Below are 16,965 nucleotides of genomic sequence, written 5' to 3'. Positions count from 1 at the left end.
CTGTAACTCCAGTTCCAGGGGATCCAATGCCTTCTTCTGGCCTCTGTGGGCACCAGACACGCACAAACACACATGCAGGGAAAAGCTCGTGCACGTAAATGTGTAACTTCCTTATGGGATTTTCATACATCCTCCATCTTAACTTGCCATCCCTGTTCCCCGGCCCCCTTTGTCAGCTTTTCCCCTTTGGCTCCAGCATTCCCCTTTCCAGTTCATGTTCCATGTAATTGGCCATCCTCCCAGTGCCTTTCCCTGAAAGTCTCCTTTCCCCCATCTCACTGGCACCTTTCTAGGTTCCTGGCCTTTGCTGTCCTTATCCCCATCTAGATACACATATTAAATTGCTAACGCTATAGTCTACAGATGAAAGAGAACAGAGGTTATTTGTCCTTTTGAGCCTTGATTACCTTGCTTTATTTGTCATTATACTACAGATTTAATTTTTTTTATGCACAAACAAAATTCCATCAACCCCCACTACTCAAATGAGCTAATTTTCCTAAAGAAGGTTGGACCCTTTTGTACTTTCCATAGTGTATAGATGGAAGTTCAGAACCATCTGTTATGAACAGACTCCGTACATCTCTTGCAAATCCACATTCAACATTCCAACCCCAAATTTAGTTAGCTACTTTGGCATGGTCGATAATAGAGGTATAATGAGGTCTTATGTGGAGGACCCTAATCTAATACATATACTCTTCCATTATAATAAGATTTCTAAGATTTCGCATTGTTCTTCAACTTGCAGATCCATTTCTTGTCTCAGCATGCATCTCTGGGAGAAGGTAACCTGTCTCTCATTTCTTTTGTATTGTTAGAAGCAGAGTACCTGATGAAGAAAAATAAGAGAATATGTTCAAGTGGAGAACAGACATTTGCTTTATAAAATTGAAGGCCAAGACTGTTGGAAATTATTTAAAAATTTTTATATTTCTTTCTCTTGCTGTGTGTGTGCACGTGTGTACACATGAGCATGTCACAACGAACATATGGAGGTCAAAGAACAAGTTATGGGAGTTGGTTCTCTCCTTCCACCATGTGGCTCTAGGGATGGAACTTAGTTCATCAGACTTAGTGGTAAGTGCATTTACCCATGAAGCATCTCACCAGCTCTGAAACTGTATTTGGTGATTAATTTTTTATGTTCTTTTGGGGCTATGTATTAGTCAGGGTTCTCTAGAGTAACAGGAACTATAGAATGAAACTCTCTATGAAAAGGACTTCTTAAAAGAATGACTTACAGGGTTGTGGTCCAGCTAATCCAACAGTGGCTGCCTATGAGTGGAGGGTTCAAGAATCCAGAAGTTGCTCAGTCCATGAGGCTGGATGTCTCAGCGGGTCTTCTGCTGGACTCCTGAGGAAGTATATGCTCTAATGCCAGTGAAGGAATGGACTTCCTAGTGAGGTAAAGCAAGTAGGCAAAGTGCAAAATTTTTCTTCTTTCATGTCCTCATGTAGGCTTCCAGAAGAAGGCATGACCCAGATTAGAGGTGTGTCTTCCCATCTCAAAGATCTGGATTAGAAGTAGATTTCCCACTTCAAAAATGTCTCACAGGTGTGCCCTACTTGGTGGGGGGAGTTAGTTAATTCCAGATGTATTCAGGCTCACAACCAAGAATACCCATCACTGGTTATAATTTAGAAATGGCTTGTGGAACTAAGTAACATTGCTTATTTTATTCCCATTTGTCTCTCCATGAATTTTTTTTCCTAAACAAAATTTTACAGGCTTATTTTAAGTGTGTGTGTGTGTGTGTGTGTGTGTGTGTGTGTGTGTGTGCAGTTCCCTGCAGAGGCCAGAGGAGTGGGATCCCTGGGCCTAGAGTTGCAGGCAGCTGAGGCTGCTATGCTGCCTCAGAGTGCTGGGAACTGAACCTGTGTCCTCTGTAAGAAAGGCAACTGCTCTTAATTGCTGGGCCATTTCTTAAATCCTTTAAATTTTTTTTCAAACATCTTTTTAACAGACTTATTTTAATTATCTGTTTGTGTGTATGTTGAATATTACTTTCAACATATTTCAAAATGTTACTTTCAATACTTAGACTAACAATAAGTGGTCATTGAATTTATAGTGAATACTGTTTCATTTTAACAATAAGAAATATACATCTATTAATAGTCAGGATAGTCACAAAAATGCATAACCCTGTACATTTCCCATTTTCCTCATATTTTCTTCCTTCCTTCCTCCCTCCCTCCCTCCCTCCCTCCCTCCCTCCCTCCCTCCCTCCTTTCTTTCTTTCTTTCTTTCTTTCTTTCTTTCTTTTTTTCTTTCTTTCTTTCTTTCTTCTTTCCTTCTTTCTTTTTATAATGCTTGGCTTGTGTATACAGAATTGGTAGTATATAGAACTGGGTCACACCCCTAGCTCCCCATACTTCTCTTTGAGATAAATTTGTAAAACAACTGAGGATTTGATAAGTTTAATTTGTCAAGAATATCAGTGTATCATCAAGTGTATTTGTTAATAACTATACATAGTAACCACAATCCAGAAAAAAGTGGCTTAACATTTTGTGTTTGTAGACACTATAGATTTTGAAAGTTAAAGTTATATTTTTTGTTGCAGTTGTTTATAATAATATTTAAAATATTAAAAATATATTACTTTAATATTACTTTAAGACAAGCTTAATAATTCTTAATATTACTTTAAGACAAGCTTTTTTACAGGATGTGGAATAAAAGTGGTGATAAAAGCACAGTAAAATTTACAACTTAAAGAAGAGTTTGTGCGTATTCCTCACAATGATAGCAGACATATGAAAAAAGAGACGTAGAGGAAAGGCTTATTTACGTGCATGTGTTTCTTGCTGGTTTTTCAGTCACTGATGGTAACAAATTACTAATGTTATTGGGTTGAATGTTACCGAATGTTACTGAATATAATACAGTACTTACTTTTACATGTAATTATTGTGCAGGTAAACTGTTGTGTGTGTATGTGTTCATATGTGTGTATTTTCGTGTGCACGTGCATGCAGGCCACGGTGCATGTGAGGGTCAGAACACAACTTTGTTAGTTGGTTCTTGCCTTTTACCTTTCCATGGCCTCTAGCAATAGAATCCAGACCTTCAGGCCTATGGGGCAAATACTTTTATTCATCTTGTCAGCCCTGAGAACAGTACCTTTACTAGCAATATGTACCGTATTCTGAGAAGCTACATCATTGTCACGCAAATGTAAGATGAGAAAGTTTAAAGTTACATTAAAAGTCTGAAGATCCTGAGCGGCAGTTCTGCCTTCTCCTTTGACGGCACTTATTTATGTTTCTGAGACCTTTGAGTCTTAGTCCTGTGATGAGAGTGCAGCTGACTGAGAACAGGAGTCATGTTTCCAGCCTTTGTACTGTTCCCAGGACTTGAAAATACCCTGCTCATGACAGGTGTTGAAATAAAAAGCTATTGAATTAAGTGTATTTCATTAAAAGGAATCATTTCTCCTCCTCCACTCCTAGCCTTTGTTAGTTAGAACTGATAGCAAAAGCAACTGCCACGCAGAAGTAACACTTGAGCTTAAAGTACAGTTCATTTTTTATCTCTAAAATAAGAATAAGAAAAATAAAACTTTGAGAAAAAACATGCATAGTAAACCAATACAGTTTAATATATTTTTTTTTTATTAATGTGGGTACTTTTCATATAAACTTAAGTAGCACCAAAGCATTCAGTAATATCTTTATGGGCAAAAAAAAAAAAAAAAAAAAAAAAAAAAAAGTAGTTGAATTTAGTAAGTTTTTACCTTGAGGCCAGTTTCCTTTTATGATAATTTTTTAACGTACACCAAGTTAGAAATCAATACAAAGGCTGGCTGAGTGACCAGAGTAACTGGCAATAAACCTTCCTCCATGTTTTCCTAATACAGAATTTTAGTGAAAAATCATACGTATAGGCACCTCACCCTTTATACATTGTCCCGCTTAGGACACAGATATTACCTAACAGTTTTTTTATCTGCTACACATGCAACAAGCTGACGAAATCATGTCTGGTGCATATACATTGGTGTATAACATTTTTATAATTTTTAAGAATTTTAAACAAGGTTTGATTTTTGTCCTGCTAGTATAATCCTTATATATATATATTACATTTGAATACAACATACAGTGTTTTATTTTGTATTTGATATTCTCTAGAGAAATAATATTATACATAGATCCCTTGACATAACATAACTTAGACAAAAACACATCTTAAAAACAAAATAAAAAATCTTACAGAATAACCTGGAAATATTATACTTAGATTTAGGAGTTAGATTAGGGATCTCCCGTGGTATTTTATCATGACTTGTTTTGTGATTTTTTTTTCCCCTTGAAGTAAGAAAATATTATCTTGAACTTTTAAACTCCTTTTATTTTAAAGAACAACTTGAGCTGTGTTCTATGCCACCAAGTTTACCTTGACAGCATTTCTGTGAACACCAACTCTAGGTAGCTGTGTGGAGCACCCTCTATGCTAGGTCCTATCATTAGCGCTTGACAGTTGCTCCTCAGGACAGTTTGCTGAGGTAGGAAAGGATCGATATACATCTTCAGAAGGTGCAGCTGAAGGCAAGCGAAAGGCAAGTGATTCCCTTGTCCTTCTTACCTCGCCGTTAGACTGTTAAGCTCCCTAACAATGCCGCACTACAGCTCAGAATGCATTGCAGAGTAGACCATGCCTAGGAAGGCTGGGGCTAGAAATTTAGACAAAACCTTTTCCTGAGTGCCTGGACAGCAGACAATAACACGGTGCAGCAGTTATGTGGCCAGACCAGGAAGTCTAGTCGTACTTTAGACAACAGGAGAGAAAAATCACATTTGTCTGAAGATATTGCTACAAAAATGATACCTAGAAATTGAGTGTTCAGACTCACCTCTAATTTTCCTGGAAATTAATGCCAGTAGAGCCATTTTTGTTATTTACTACTGAAGGCCAATAGTTTAAGTATGATGATGATGATGATGATGATGATGATGATGATGATGATGAGGATGATGTTAACAAGTACATTGGTCATCGCTATATAACGCTTTGTTTACTTTTTTGTTTCCCTTTAAGATTGCCTCAGCACATGCAGAGAAGTGCTCATTGATCCTGGTGGTTCTGTATCCTCAGGTGGAGTTTTAAACTGCATCTACAATGAGTATTCATGCATGTTTTTCTTGGCATTATTCCCTAAAACAATAGGGCATGATGGCTGTTTGCATAGTGTTTCTGTTGTCTTTTAAGTGACTTAGGGATGATTTAGGATGAAGGGAGGGTGCCCCATGTTATCTAAGGCCTTGAGCATCTATTGATCTTGGTAGGCTCAGTGGTGAATGGGGGATCTCAGCCAGTAGGACAATGGAGGATAATTACATTTCTCTGAGACAGAAAACTACAGGATTGGAATACCTTGAGTTTGGGGTCAGTTAAAATAAGTAGTTATAACTTAAACTGATCTTTGGGGTTCCTTTGGATAACTTTACTAATTTGTTCTTTCAGAGAATGGGGCCAGGGACCATGATTTGATAGCAAGCACATTCATCCATGTAAAAGTATTAAGTATTGGAACTTTGAGCTTCTCAGAGGCTGTTAGCTTTCTGTAGTAGAGGATAAGAGCCCCTGCCCTACTCAGAGATCTTCATTTTTATTCTGAATCCACAGCCTAGCATAAAAACTCCTCTGAACTACTTCAGCTTACTTTTGACTGACTCCTGAAGTTTTAAGTAAAACAAACAACAAACAAACAAACAAAAAACCCAAACAAACCCCAAATTGTTCCCAAAGGAGAAAAAAAAATCAATGTTAAAAAAAAAAAACAACCCAGAAATAATTTCATGTTGGTTTAGACTGAACAAGTTTGACCAAGAAAAAACAAACAAATACTGGAAATACCATGGTGGCACATGCCTGTAGTTCCACACCTTGGAGGCAGAAGGAGGGGGATCACCACCAGTTTGAGGCCAGTCTTGACTTCATAACAGTTCCAGATCACAGCAGTTTACATAAACTCTTAAACAGAGTTTAAGAGAGGGGCAGGATAGTGAAGGGAACAAGGACTATTTCTAACAGGAACTCAATGACTGGCTCTTTGGCCTCCCCACCCCCCAAGGGAGGAGCAGTCCTGTTAGGCCACAGAGGAGAGCTTTGCAGCCAGTCCTGAAGATACCTGATAAAACAGGATCAGATGAATGGGGAGGAGGTCCCCCCTATCAGTGGACTTGGCAAGGGGCATGGTGGAGATGAGGGAGGGAGGGAGGGAGGGGCTGGGAGGGAATGAGAAATCGGGACATGGCTGGGATACAGAGTTAATAAAATGTAACTGATAAGAAAAAAATAAAATAAAAAAAAGAGAGAGGGGCAGGGAAAGAAGGAGGGAGGCAGGAAAGAAGGAAGGGATGGACAGAAAGGAGAAAAAGGAAAAAAAACCCACAGGTGTTCAGAGAGATTTTTCACATCTCAGAAGTACTTTTTTTTTTTAAAGGCGCCTTTCCCTGGGTGGGTTTGGCAGCACATATCTGGAATCCTGCGCTTGAGAAGTTGGGGAAGGAGTTCAAGAGCCCAGCCTAGGCGCATGAGACCTTGACCCCTTCCCCAAAAGGAAAAATTAAGTGTTTTTCTTCAACACACATTTGTCTATCCATCCGTCTGTCCATCCATCTATCATCATCCAGCCATAAATGATTGATTTGCTCTACTTTGTGGGAAAACAGCTTGAAGACATTTCAGTTGCCTGCTAACTATCAGACCTGTGAACTTAACTGTAATTAGGGACAGTATGTCCACTCTGCCTGCACAGGCGAGGTTGTTAGACTGCCCTGGACACACTGGTAACACACAACAGATGCTAGTGCCAGCAGTAGGGGTGTTAATATAGGACCTGCACGTGGTAAAGACAAAGAGAAACAGGTGAAGGGGTGACTGTCACATATCAGGGAACCCCTGTGGCTGTGTCCAGAGAAGTTAAAGAGGAGAGGAGTTTTTATTAGGTCTGAGAACAAACTTCTTTTGAGAAACCATAATTAAAAAACTTTTAAACATTTTTTTTTAACAGTTCAATACTTTACTACAGATTTCCCTGTGAGGTTGATCCAAGTTGTTAGAGTTTGGAGGCAATATGCAAAATGCCTGACTCCTCATGGTTTGAACATGTCTTATAACACCTCAGAGAAAAATGCTACAGGCAATTTAAAAACAAGTGAAGCGCAACAGAAAGGACCAAAGCAGAGCTGAGCTAACGTGGCTTAGACACTAATATTACCTGTTAATCTAGGCTCTGCAGATGGGGGAAAAAAAACCCTGAGAGTTTAACCCTGCAAAATACATCCAAGAAACTACAATGTTTTTCTGTCACCATAGGAAGATTTTGGAATCTACAAAAACGAGTTTTTCCATCACAAATATAGTTTAACCTACCCAGCTGTTCTATGTAAAAAAAAAAAAATGCAGAAAATAGTTTGAGGCGAAACACAAACTCTTAATTACATGTGAGAGAAACTGAAGAAGGGTGACAGAAAAGTCAGTTTGAATGTGAGCCTTGATGAGACCAGCCATATGTCCTTTAGCACTGGGTCTGTGGAGAAGAAAAGGCCAATTTAACATGTAATGTATATATACATACATACATACATACATACATACATATATATATATATGTATATATATACATATATATGTATGTATATATACACATATATATACACATATTTAACATGTAATGTATATATACATACATACATATATATATGTATGTATGTATGTATGTATGTATGTATATATCTATAATCAGTTGTAGCTTTAGGTTTCTTAGTCACATGCTTTAAAAAACAACGATACGTCAAAAGTACCTCAATTTCAGTTGAAGAGAATGAACTTCCCTTGTAGCAAAATAACAGCCTCTTTAGTTTACTTAATTAGTAGTTTTACCATCAAAAATAGATTCTCTAAGTTAAAAAAAAAATACTTTCTTTGGTAATATTCGACATTTCTAATCAGAGTCTGTACACATTCTTCAAAAGGAACGAAACAATACTCTTGGGTTTAGATGTACAGTTGTGAAGAATCGGTTAAGAGGGAACACGTGGTTCCCTTCTCGTCCGTTCCTGGGGGTTTAGGCAGGTGATCCTCACGCTGTCTCGGAAGCCCCCAGGAATTCCATTTGTACAGCAGCTTTGCGTGGGGGAGCCGAACCGCTCTTCTTCCGGAATTCTGCAGCGATTTCCTCAAAAGACTTTCCTTTGGTTTCTGGAACTTTAAAAAACGTAAACAGAGTGAAGGCCAGGACCACGCCAGCAAAGAGGAAGAACACGTAAGGCCCGCAGAAGTCCTGCAAGAGAGCAAAGAGTCGGTCAGCAGCCGCGCGGCCAGCCTGGTGCTCTGCGGGCTTGCACAGCGTGGGTGCTTACCGCAATGTACTGGAAGCAGAGGGCGATGATGAAATTGCAGAACCAGTTGCTGAAGGCAGCCAGTGCCAGAGCGGTGGGACGGGGTCCTTGGCTGAAAAATTCAGCAACCATGAACCAAGGGATTGGACCCGGCCCGATCTCAAAGAAACTGACAAAGAGGAAGATGGCTGTCATGCTGACGTAACTCATCCAGGAGAATTTATCCTGAAGACAAAGAGAACCTCGTTAACTGGGACTGGCAGCCGTTGGCTGTGGCCTCCTGGAGTCGGGCAGCTTCTGGGTTCTCTCAGGCTGAGTTCAGAGGTGGGCGCAGCTCATCTTCATCGTGTGTTTGTTTCCCATCAAGTTTAAATTACTCTGGTTTGAGACAAGTTTGCCCAACCCAAATCTTGCCTCTGTGTTTGGAGATCCTCCCAGCCAATCCCTTACACTAGGACCTTTTGATTTTTGTTCCATAGTCACTCTTTCCCAGTGACAAGACCCAGAACCCTGCAGTCCTCTTACCAAGACGGCCAGGTGAGGTTTGTGACTCCCTATGAAGTTCTGGATGGGGACACTGGGCTGAGAGGGAGGTTAAGGGGCCTGCTCACGGTTATAGCTGCAGGTCGCCCCAGAACCTGAGCTCTGACCATGGAGCCATACTACTGCCCCGGATAACGCATGACAGGCTGGTACTTGAGTTTCCAAATCCAAGAGCATACTTCCCCTCGCCTTTACAGTCCTCCTCTTCCTTTATTTCATAAGCTAGTCTCAAGCGCCTTGCACCTACCTTTAACCCGGAGGCCAGGGATGTTTGCCTGTGATTAAAGATACTAGTCCAGGTACCAAACTCACCAGCAGCACGAGTCCCACCGACATGAAGATGGTGCAGAAAAACATGCCAATCATCCCAGCTAGGAACAGGGAGCGGCGCCCTGCCTTCTCCACAAGCAGCACCTAGGAGAGTTTCCACAACAGGATCTCGGCACTCTGAGCAAGCCATCATGACCTTAGGCTTACCCCGCTTGCCGCCTTCATGCATACAGTGGGGCAAGGCAGTGCTGTGGCCCCTTTTCACAGATGTGCAGCTTATGTGTGATGGTGGCGCTGGTCTCAGCAGACGTGGAAGTTAAACTTTGGCTTAGTGTGACCGGACTGATTTGAGAAGTTCAGCCTTGTGATAGATCTAGTGTTTCCACACAGTAGTGAGAGGCTATACATCTTGGTGCCTCCTAAGACTACAGTGAGGTTATGAAAGATCTACGTTTGCCAGGGCTGGGGTGATTTTCAGGATTCAGCCATTCTTCTCCAACTCCTCAGTGCTTAATAAAGTCACGTTATGACTGCTTACCTGGTAACATACAGAATCTGATCACTGTACCAAAATAGTGAGCTCTGTATTTTCCTGGTGTGCCTATATGTATGTTGTGGGAGTAAACTGTGTATTTGAAAAGAGAAGGTATCGCAGCAAGATATCAGAGCGCTTCTTCATCCTGAGGGGGCCTGTCATTGATTCTTGTGAGTTACGGGCCTTTGTATCAACTGGTAAGATTTATTATTAACCAAGATCAACATTTGTTGACTGGAGTCTGACGCATAGGATCTTGTCAATGCTGGTTACAAACACACACACACACACACACACACACACACACACACACAGAGACACACAGACACCACCCCCATAATGTCCTATCTCCAGGAGTAAATTGGCTATGATCATCAATCTAAGAAAGTCAACAGCAAGCCAACACCCACAGCATGCTGAGCTCTGTGTGTAAAGACATCTGCGGAGCATTTGTTTTCACCTGCAGTGAAAGCCCTCTTCACCTCAGAGGCACACTTATATCAGGGTTTCAGATCACTCAAGAAAGGACAAGCCAAGAGCCTACGTTTAATTACTGAAAAGTAAGCAAGAAAAAAGTTCCTATATATTTATTTAACATTATTATTTAATTTTTTGTGTAGTCTTTTATGCTCATGTATGTCTGTGTACCACATTCTTTCATTGCACACAGACATAAGAAGAGGGCATCGGATTGGAACTGGAGTTAAAGGAGGCCAGGAGCTGCTGTGTGGCTGCTGGGAACTGAACTCAAGTCTCCTAGAAGAGCATGCAGTGCTTTTAGCCACTGGGCAATCTTTCTAGCCCTCTTACACATTTAAAAAAATTCTCTCATATACTACATCCTGACTACAGTTTTCCCTCCCTCCATTACCCCAGTCTCTCTCTCCAACTTCCCTCTCCTCCAGATCCATGCCCCCACTCAGAAAAGAGCAGGCGGCCTCCCAGGGACATCAACCAAATATGGCATAACAAGTTACAATATGACCCAGGCACATACCATCACATCAAGGCTGGACAAGGCAACCCAATAAAAAGAAAAGGGTTCCTCAAGTAGGCAAAAGAGTCAGGGACATACCCCTGCTTCCACTGTTAGGAATCTCATAAGAACAACATGCTGCTCAGCCATATATATGCAGAGAGGACCTAGGTCAGACTCCTACAGAGTCCCAGTCAGTTGATTCTGTGGGCTGTAGTCTCATGGTCTCGTGGTGTCCTTGGCCACTCTGGTCTCTCTGCTTTCCCCCACTTCCTCCACAGGATTCCTGAGCTCCCCCTGACGTTTGACCGTTTATAGATTTTTGATTCTTTCAAAGCTGGCGGGATGATACCTGGTGTCGACATGGTTTATCGAGGTAGGAGAAACAGGGATCTTTCTGCAGGAACAAAGACCCTTTACATCTGCTTCCTCTAGGAAAAACGCTAACTAGGGAATAAGTGATAAAAATGTGTGTTTTGAAAATGGAGTTGCATTCTCTCCTGGAACCCAGATGACACTCAAATGCACACAGCCAGCAGAGAAGCGTGGCCAAGCTCTGGGGCATCTGCTAGAAGATAGCCCTTGTCTCTTTACCAGTCTGTATGTCCCTAGAATCGTTAGTACTGATCCTTTCTGCTCAAGTCTACAAGAACATTGTTGTCAAGTTCAGAGACACAAAACCTTCAATGCTTTCTGTAACTGTGGAGTGTTAATTAAGTGATTAGAACTGATTTGTGTGTGTGTGTGTGTATGAGTTATCTACTTTAAGACTTTTGTAAAAGAAAAAAATGAGCTAAAAAACTTCCATATTCAAAACAATTGAGATGCTGGTAATAATCACTATTTATAATAATTATCAATTAAAATACTCCTGCATTCAAATGAGGCTGGGTACAGAGGGAAGAAATAAATTTCTACACAATTTTTTGTTTTTGTTTTTTTTCCCCCTCAGAATTTGGGTTACTCAATCTTAATAACTTGATGCTTTATATAGCAAATGATATTATTAAGTAATTTGTTTTAATAATAATGTCCATTTTGTAAAAAAAAAAAAGTGCCCCCCTTTTTTTTTAAGAGTCAAAAAGGACTAAGAGTCTCTTGGATTGTGTCCCAGCAGTGGCCTTTGTTGAGTGAAGCAGCCTGTGGCCTGGGCAGGTGCCATCTCTAACGTGGAGTCATAGGTCCACAACATTGTGTTTTGTTTGTCCTTCTTTGCTTTCCGAGATCTTGTACTGTTTAATGAGAGCTGGGGAGCCAGGCTGTAATTTATTGGGCACCCAGATGTGACAGTTAAAGTCCATGTACAGAGAATAAAAAACAAAGAAACACAAGTGACCAGAACTAGCTGAGTATCACGACCAACATGAAAACTCAAAAGCATTTGGAACATGTATTCAAAGATGAAAATAAGCCAAGTTAGTCTCATTTTGAGTGAGTTTCATTAGTCGAGAAGTTTTTGTACTTATTATGTCAAAATGTCAAACTAGTCCTTGGCTTTAAGAAAGTAAGTGACTTTCTTTTGTTGGGATTGGGAAACAATGAGATTTCATATTTTCTATCATTTCTACCCAGACTTCACGTATTCCACATATTTATTTGTGTTACCAGGAGGTCTTGAACTGCCTGCAAGTCCTGCCCAGTGACCTAACATCATAGGAATGTGCCAAGTTTGTTTGACCCCGCTTGCAAGTTTAGTTATCCATTAGCTTTTTAAATGTTTTCCCCAAGATGCCGGGATGAGATATCTCCACCAGGCAGGGAGAGGCTAGGGAATGCGCCCACTGCTGTTACAGGGGCGGGCTGTCAGCAGGCCCTGAGGTGTTTGAGTAGGGGAGAGGGACCAGAACTGGGTCTCATACAGAGAGACAGGCTTGCCAGTGGGTTATTAATTCACCAAATGACTAAGTGACCGGCACCCTCCACAATGGGAGAGTCGGTGACTCACCACCTCAGTCAGCAGTAGCGTGTGCACGGGACTCTCCCATTATTCACTTATCTGCACATACGCGGTGCACGTGGACAGAGCTGCGGATCACCGTTTGTCCTGAGCCACCATCCTGCCTCCACTCCCGAGTGAAGGAATGAGCAGAGTGCTGTTCGGGCTAGAGACTTACAGAAACGGCAGTGAAGATCATGTTGATGGCACCGACGCCAATGGTCGCGTACACAGGTTGGCTGATTCCAGCCGTCTGAAAAATGCTGGTTGAATAGTAAAATATCTGCAAAACAAGAACAGGCCAGCCTTAGGCAGGGACCCCCCGCTGAAGTCCTGGAAGCCAGACACATGGCAGCTTATTTTTAGTGTTTGTGGCACCACGATCCCTAGAATCTCCTAAGGTTTACCTCACCCTCTCTGCAGACAAGACTTTCATCAGTGTTTAAAGCTGCTGGCTGCTTAAAAATTCTTGGCTTAGGGTGAAAACTCCATTACTTCATTTCCTTTATTTGTTCAATTTCCAAACTTTTTGTTAATGTATAACATGCCTATAACAGGCACACACAAGCGAACAGCTCAGCTATGTTAGAAACCGATTAGACCCCTTATAAAGAGAGCTCAGGTTAAGAAATACCTCATTTTCAACTCTGAGGAGCCCCTCTATCTTTTTGTCCATTTCCTAAGACAATCACTCTCCCAACATCTGACATGATGGATGGATTTTGCCAAGTCCGGTACTTGATGTAAATGGGAATGTATCATACATATTCTCTTGTTCTGGTTTCTTTTGCTAAACATTGTCTCCAGGAGGGTCCTTGCTGTCCTGTGTGTTTGGATACTGTTCACTGTCTCGACTGTAGAATCTGGTGTACCTGCAAACTGCATTGTAGTTTCCCATCTTACTGATGGCTATTTAGGCACTTGCTCTTTTAGAGTGTTTAGAAATAGTGCTGCTGGGTACATACTTTTTGTTTGCTTGCTTGCTTGTTTGTTTTGAGGCAATGTCTCTCTATGTAGCCCTGGCTGTCTAAGAACTCACTGTCCTTGAACTGATGGAGATCCACCTGCCTCTGCCTCCCAAGGGCTGGGATTAAAGGTGTGTGCTGCCATTCCAGTTATTTTGGTAGAGTAGGTGAGTATATATACCCAGAATTAGAATCCCTAGGTTGTGCTAAATTCAGTTTTGATATAGATGCTGCCAATCAGTTATAAAAACGTGATAAAAGTGTATATAATGGTTCCGGTTTATATTGCATCTATTAATCTGTGTGTCTGTCTATCATCTGTCCATCATCATCATCATTATTGTCATCTCTCTATCGCTCATCTGTGTATCTATCATCATCATCTATCTATCTTTCATCTATCTATCTCTTTATCTGCAGTAGTATATCATCCAAATGGAACCATGTACTTCTTTTTGTGTAAATTCCTAGAAATCCGAGCTTTCATATTCTAAGAGCCTTCTAATTTAGATTGGAGGTTGGCAGGGTTCTTTCAACTAGTGCTTTTTCCTCACCTTGCGTTCATTACAGCTTTTGCCTTTCACTTCTACCCGCCCCCTGTGTGTGGGACATGCCTGTGCAACGCTTGTGTTTGAACACGTGTGCATTACAGTGTGCATGCGAGTGTGAACGGAAGTAAGAGGTCAGTGGTGGGTGTCTTCTTCAGTGGGTCTCTGTCTTAGTTTTTGAGGGCGGGTCTTTTCAAACCTGAAGCTCACTGATTGGCTAGGCTGTTATGCTAATGATCCCGGGGATCAGCACATCTCCCACCCCTAAGCGCTGAGGTTTTATACATAGAAGCAGCTAGACCCTGCTTTGTATGTGGGTGCCGGGGCTCTGAGTTCAGACCCTCATCTTTGCTCAGCGATATGCCAGCTGAGCCACTCCCAGCCCTACTGTCTCCTTCTTAATAGACCGAAAGTCCCGTTGTTAGCTTTAGCAAGCCACCGAAAGAAAGCGAGAGAAATCGGCTATTGTGAAACACGTGTCATAATGACACTTGATGTCAGTGTTTGCAAATGCCTTTCGGTGACTGAAACCTAAGCCTCTTTCTCGCTGTCTCCGCTCCCTTTGCTCGCTGGGCGTCGTGCGTTCTTGGGGCTTACCCCGTTGATTCCGGAGAACTGCTGGGCGGCGTGCAGCATGAGCGCCACGAGGATGGGCTGCCGGTAACCGGAGTCTGTGAAGAGCTGCATCACGGAGACTTTTTGCTCAGTCGATGCTTCCTCTTTTTCTCTTTTCATCTCGTTAATATCTTTGCTGACATCCTCAGTTCCTCTTAGCCTCTTCAAGCCTGTCCCCCAAAAGTCAGTCAGGTTGAAACAACTCAGATCAAGCAAAAACAAGTATTTTTCTTCCAGTCACGATGACACTACAGTTCTTCATGCCCCTTTCTTTGACCTAACAGGGTAGGTAGCGGCAATTCTTTTTTTTTTCTCCCCCTTTTTGGTTAAACTAAATTCTATTTTTTTGATTAAAGAAAGAAAAGGAGAACATTTGACTTCATCTGGAGAGAGAGAGCGAGAGAGAGAACTAGGCTCGAAAGCACAGTTCTGAGAAGGGTCATTGAAGGCTCAGGTTAAGTCCTGTAGGCCACATGTGAGCTGGTGTGAGTGAATGCACAGCACGCCAAACATGTCACAACACAATAGCCATACTAAGTTCTGTGTGTTCTCCTGAGCAATTACAGTCCTCATGTTAATTTTATGAGCACCCATTCACACATACTATATTGTATTGGCCGATAATTCCTAATTAATAGGAACAGGCAATTCCTCACTAAGGACTTACTTTTCTTCGCTTTGACTTCCTCTTCCAACTTTATATAAAGGTATCTGGGGCTCTCTGGACAGAAGAGGAGTAGCAGACACTGCAGGAGAGCTGGTACAGCAGAGAGGCCAAGTAGGATGTGCCAGTGATCCTGATTGCCCAGAATAAAGCTGAGGCCAGCAATCTGGGAAGACAAGGATGGAGCATGAGCTGCACAGAACTCTGGGACCGCCTTCTACAGCAATGCATGAGAAAACATATTGCCTTTTTAATAGTGATCCCTGACACACGTTGGCACAAAAGGGGAGACTATCATTAGGTGAGTCCCATTTCAAACAGACTAAGAAAAAATTGTTAGTAAGGAATTCATCTGTGCTTGTTTTCATTCACTCCAGGAGGATGTTTATTCTGGAGATCAGTACAACTTTTAAAAACACATTTATGCCAAAAGCAAAACACACAGTGTTCTTGCAAGCAATGAGATGGAATTATACTGTTAGAATCACTGTCAAGTGTGGTGATGTGTGTCTGTCAAACCAGCCCTGGGAGAATAGAGACAAGCAGATCCCGGGAGCTTGGGGGCCAGTCAGTCTATCCAAAACAGCAAGCTCAAGTTCAGAGACTCTCTTGAAACAAGGTAGAGAGTGACAGAGCAGATGCCTGACATCTGCTTCTGGCCTCCATAGCCTCACCTTGTGCATGCACGTGATCATTACATGGTACATACAGAGGGGGTGGGTCATGACCCCAGGCTTTGCTTTAATATCCCCTCCTAGCTCATGCAGAACTTAAAATATTTCAGAGATAGAGCAATTCCATAATTATGACCAGCATTAGGGCAACAATTACATAATAAGGACCATGTTTATGATACCTGCTGCAATAATTTCCATACTTCCTTTTAGATATCTCAATTGTGGGGTTCCAAAGATCCTTCTGAGGACAGAGGAAAGAAAAGAGAGAGAGAGAGAGAGAGAGAGAGAGAGAGAGCCAGCTGAAGAGGGCTTTTTGTAATAATTGTTTGGATTTAAATTTCCAGACAACTCACTCAAAGCACAGAAAACTCAGGCAGTCAAAAATCTGGAGTTGGCTGTTTTATCTTTATTTTGGAAATTCAAAAGTTAATTCTAGGAAAGCACTGGGACTTTCACATGTATTGCTGAATCTCACCAACAACTCCAAGTAGGATGTAAGAAGTGGTAATAATTCACCTTAGAGCTAAAAAGCCTACTTTTTACACTGCCTCTTTTACTACTGTTGGAAACAACACTTCCAGCCCCTCCCTGGCCATGGCAGTCTGCAATGAGAAGTGACAGTAGGGAGAGAGGACATGAAGTAGAAGGTGGTTAAAATAAGGGGCAGGAGATTTTACCTGACTAATAAGAATGCCTGTGACAAGGGCCAGTTGGTGAAGAGTGCCCAGGGCACCCCTGAGCGTGGTTGGAGCGATTTCACCAATGTACATTGGAACCAGTCCTGAAATTAGCCCTGTGTGAGACACAAAACATATAAATGTCAAACGTCACTCCCCAGGTGTTTTGGAGGAACCCTTGTCTCCAAACATGGGCACAGTTTA

At 41.7% G+C, this 16,965-nt stretch overlaps 1 protein-coding gene across 1 annotated transcript in view; it reads right to left on the bottom strand.

Moving 5' to 3' along the window:
• Positions 1–3,598: 3,598 nt before the first annotated feature.
• Positions 3,599–16,965, bottom strand: part of Slc2a2 (solute carrier family 2 member 2) — a 29,346-nt gene continuing 15,979 nt past the window's right edge. The window contains exons 5-11 of the mRNA XM_055626144.1: positions 16,762–16,877; positions 15,411–15,573; positions 14,726–14,913; positions 12,794–12,898; positions 9,211–9,312; positions 8,377–8,580; positions 3,599–8,297 (exon numbers count right to left, since the gene is read on the bottom strand). Of these exons, the coding sequence (XP_055482119.1) occupies positions 8,097–8,297; positions 8,377–8,580; positions 9,211–9,312; positions 12,794–12,898; positions 14,726–14,913; positions 15,411–15,573; positions 16,762–16,877 (1,079 nt within the window). The 3' untranslated portion in view covers positions 3,599–8,096. The remainder of the gene's footprint in view (positions 8,298–8,376; positions 8,581–9,210; positions 9,313–12,793; positions 12,899–14,725; positions 14,914–15,410; positions 15,574–16,761; positions 16,878–16,965) is intronic.

Source organism: Psammomys obesus, unplaced genomic scaffold (genome assembly GCF_907164565.1).
Source record: "Psammomys obesus unplaced genomic scaffold, mPsaObe1.curated_primary_1811, whole genome shotgun sequence".
Lineage (NCBI taxonomy): Eukaryota > Metazoa > Chordata > Mammalia > Rodentia > Muridae > Psammomys > Psammomys obesus.
This window is presented reverse-complemented; position numbering and strand designations above follow the sequence as displayed.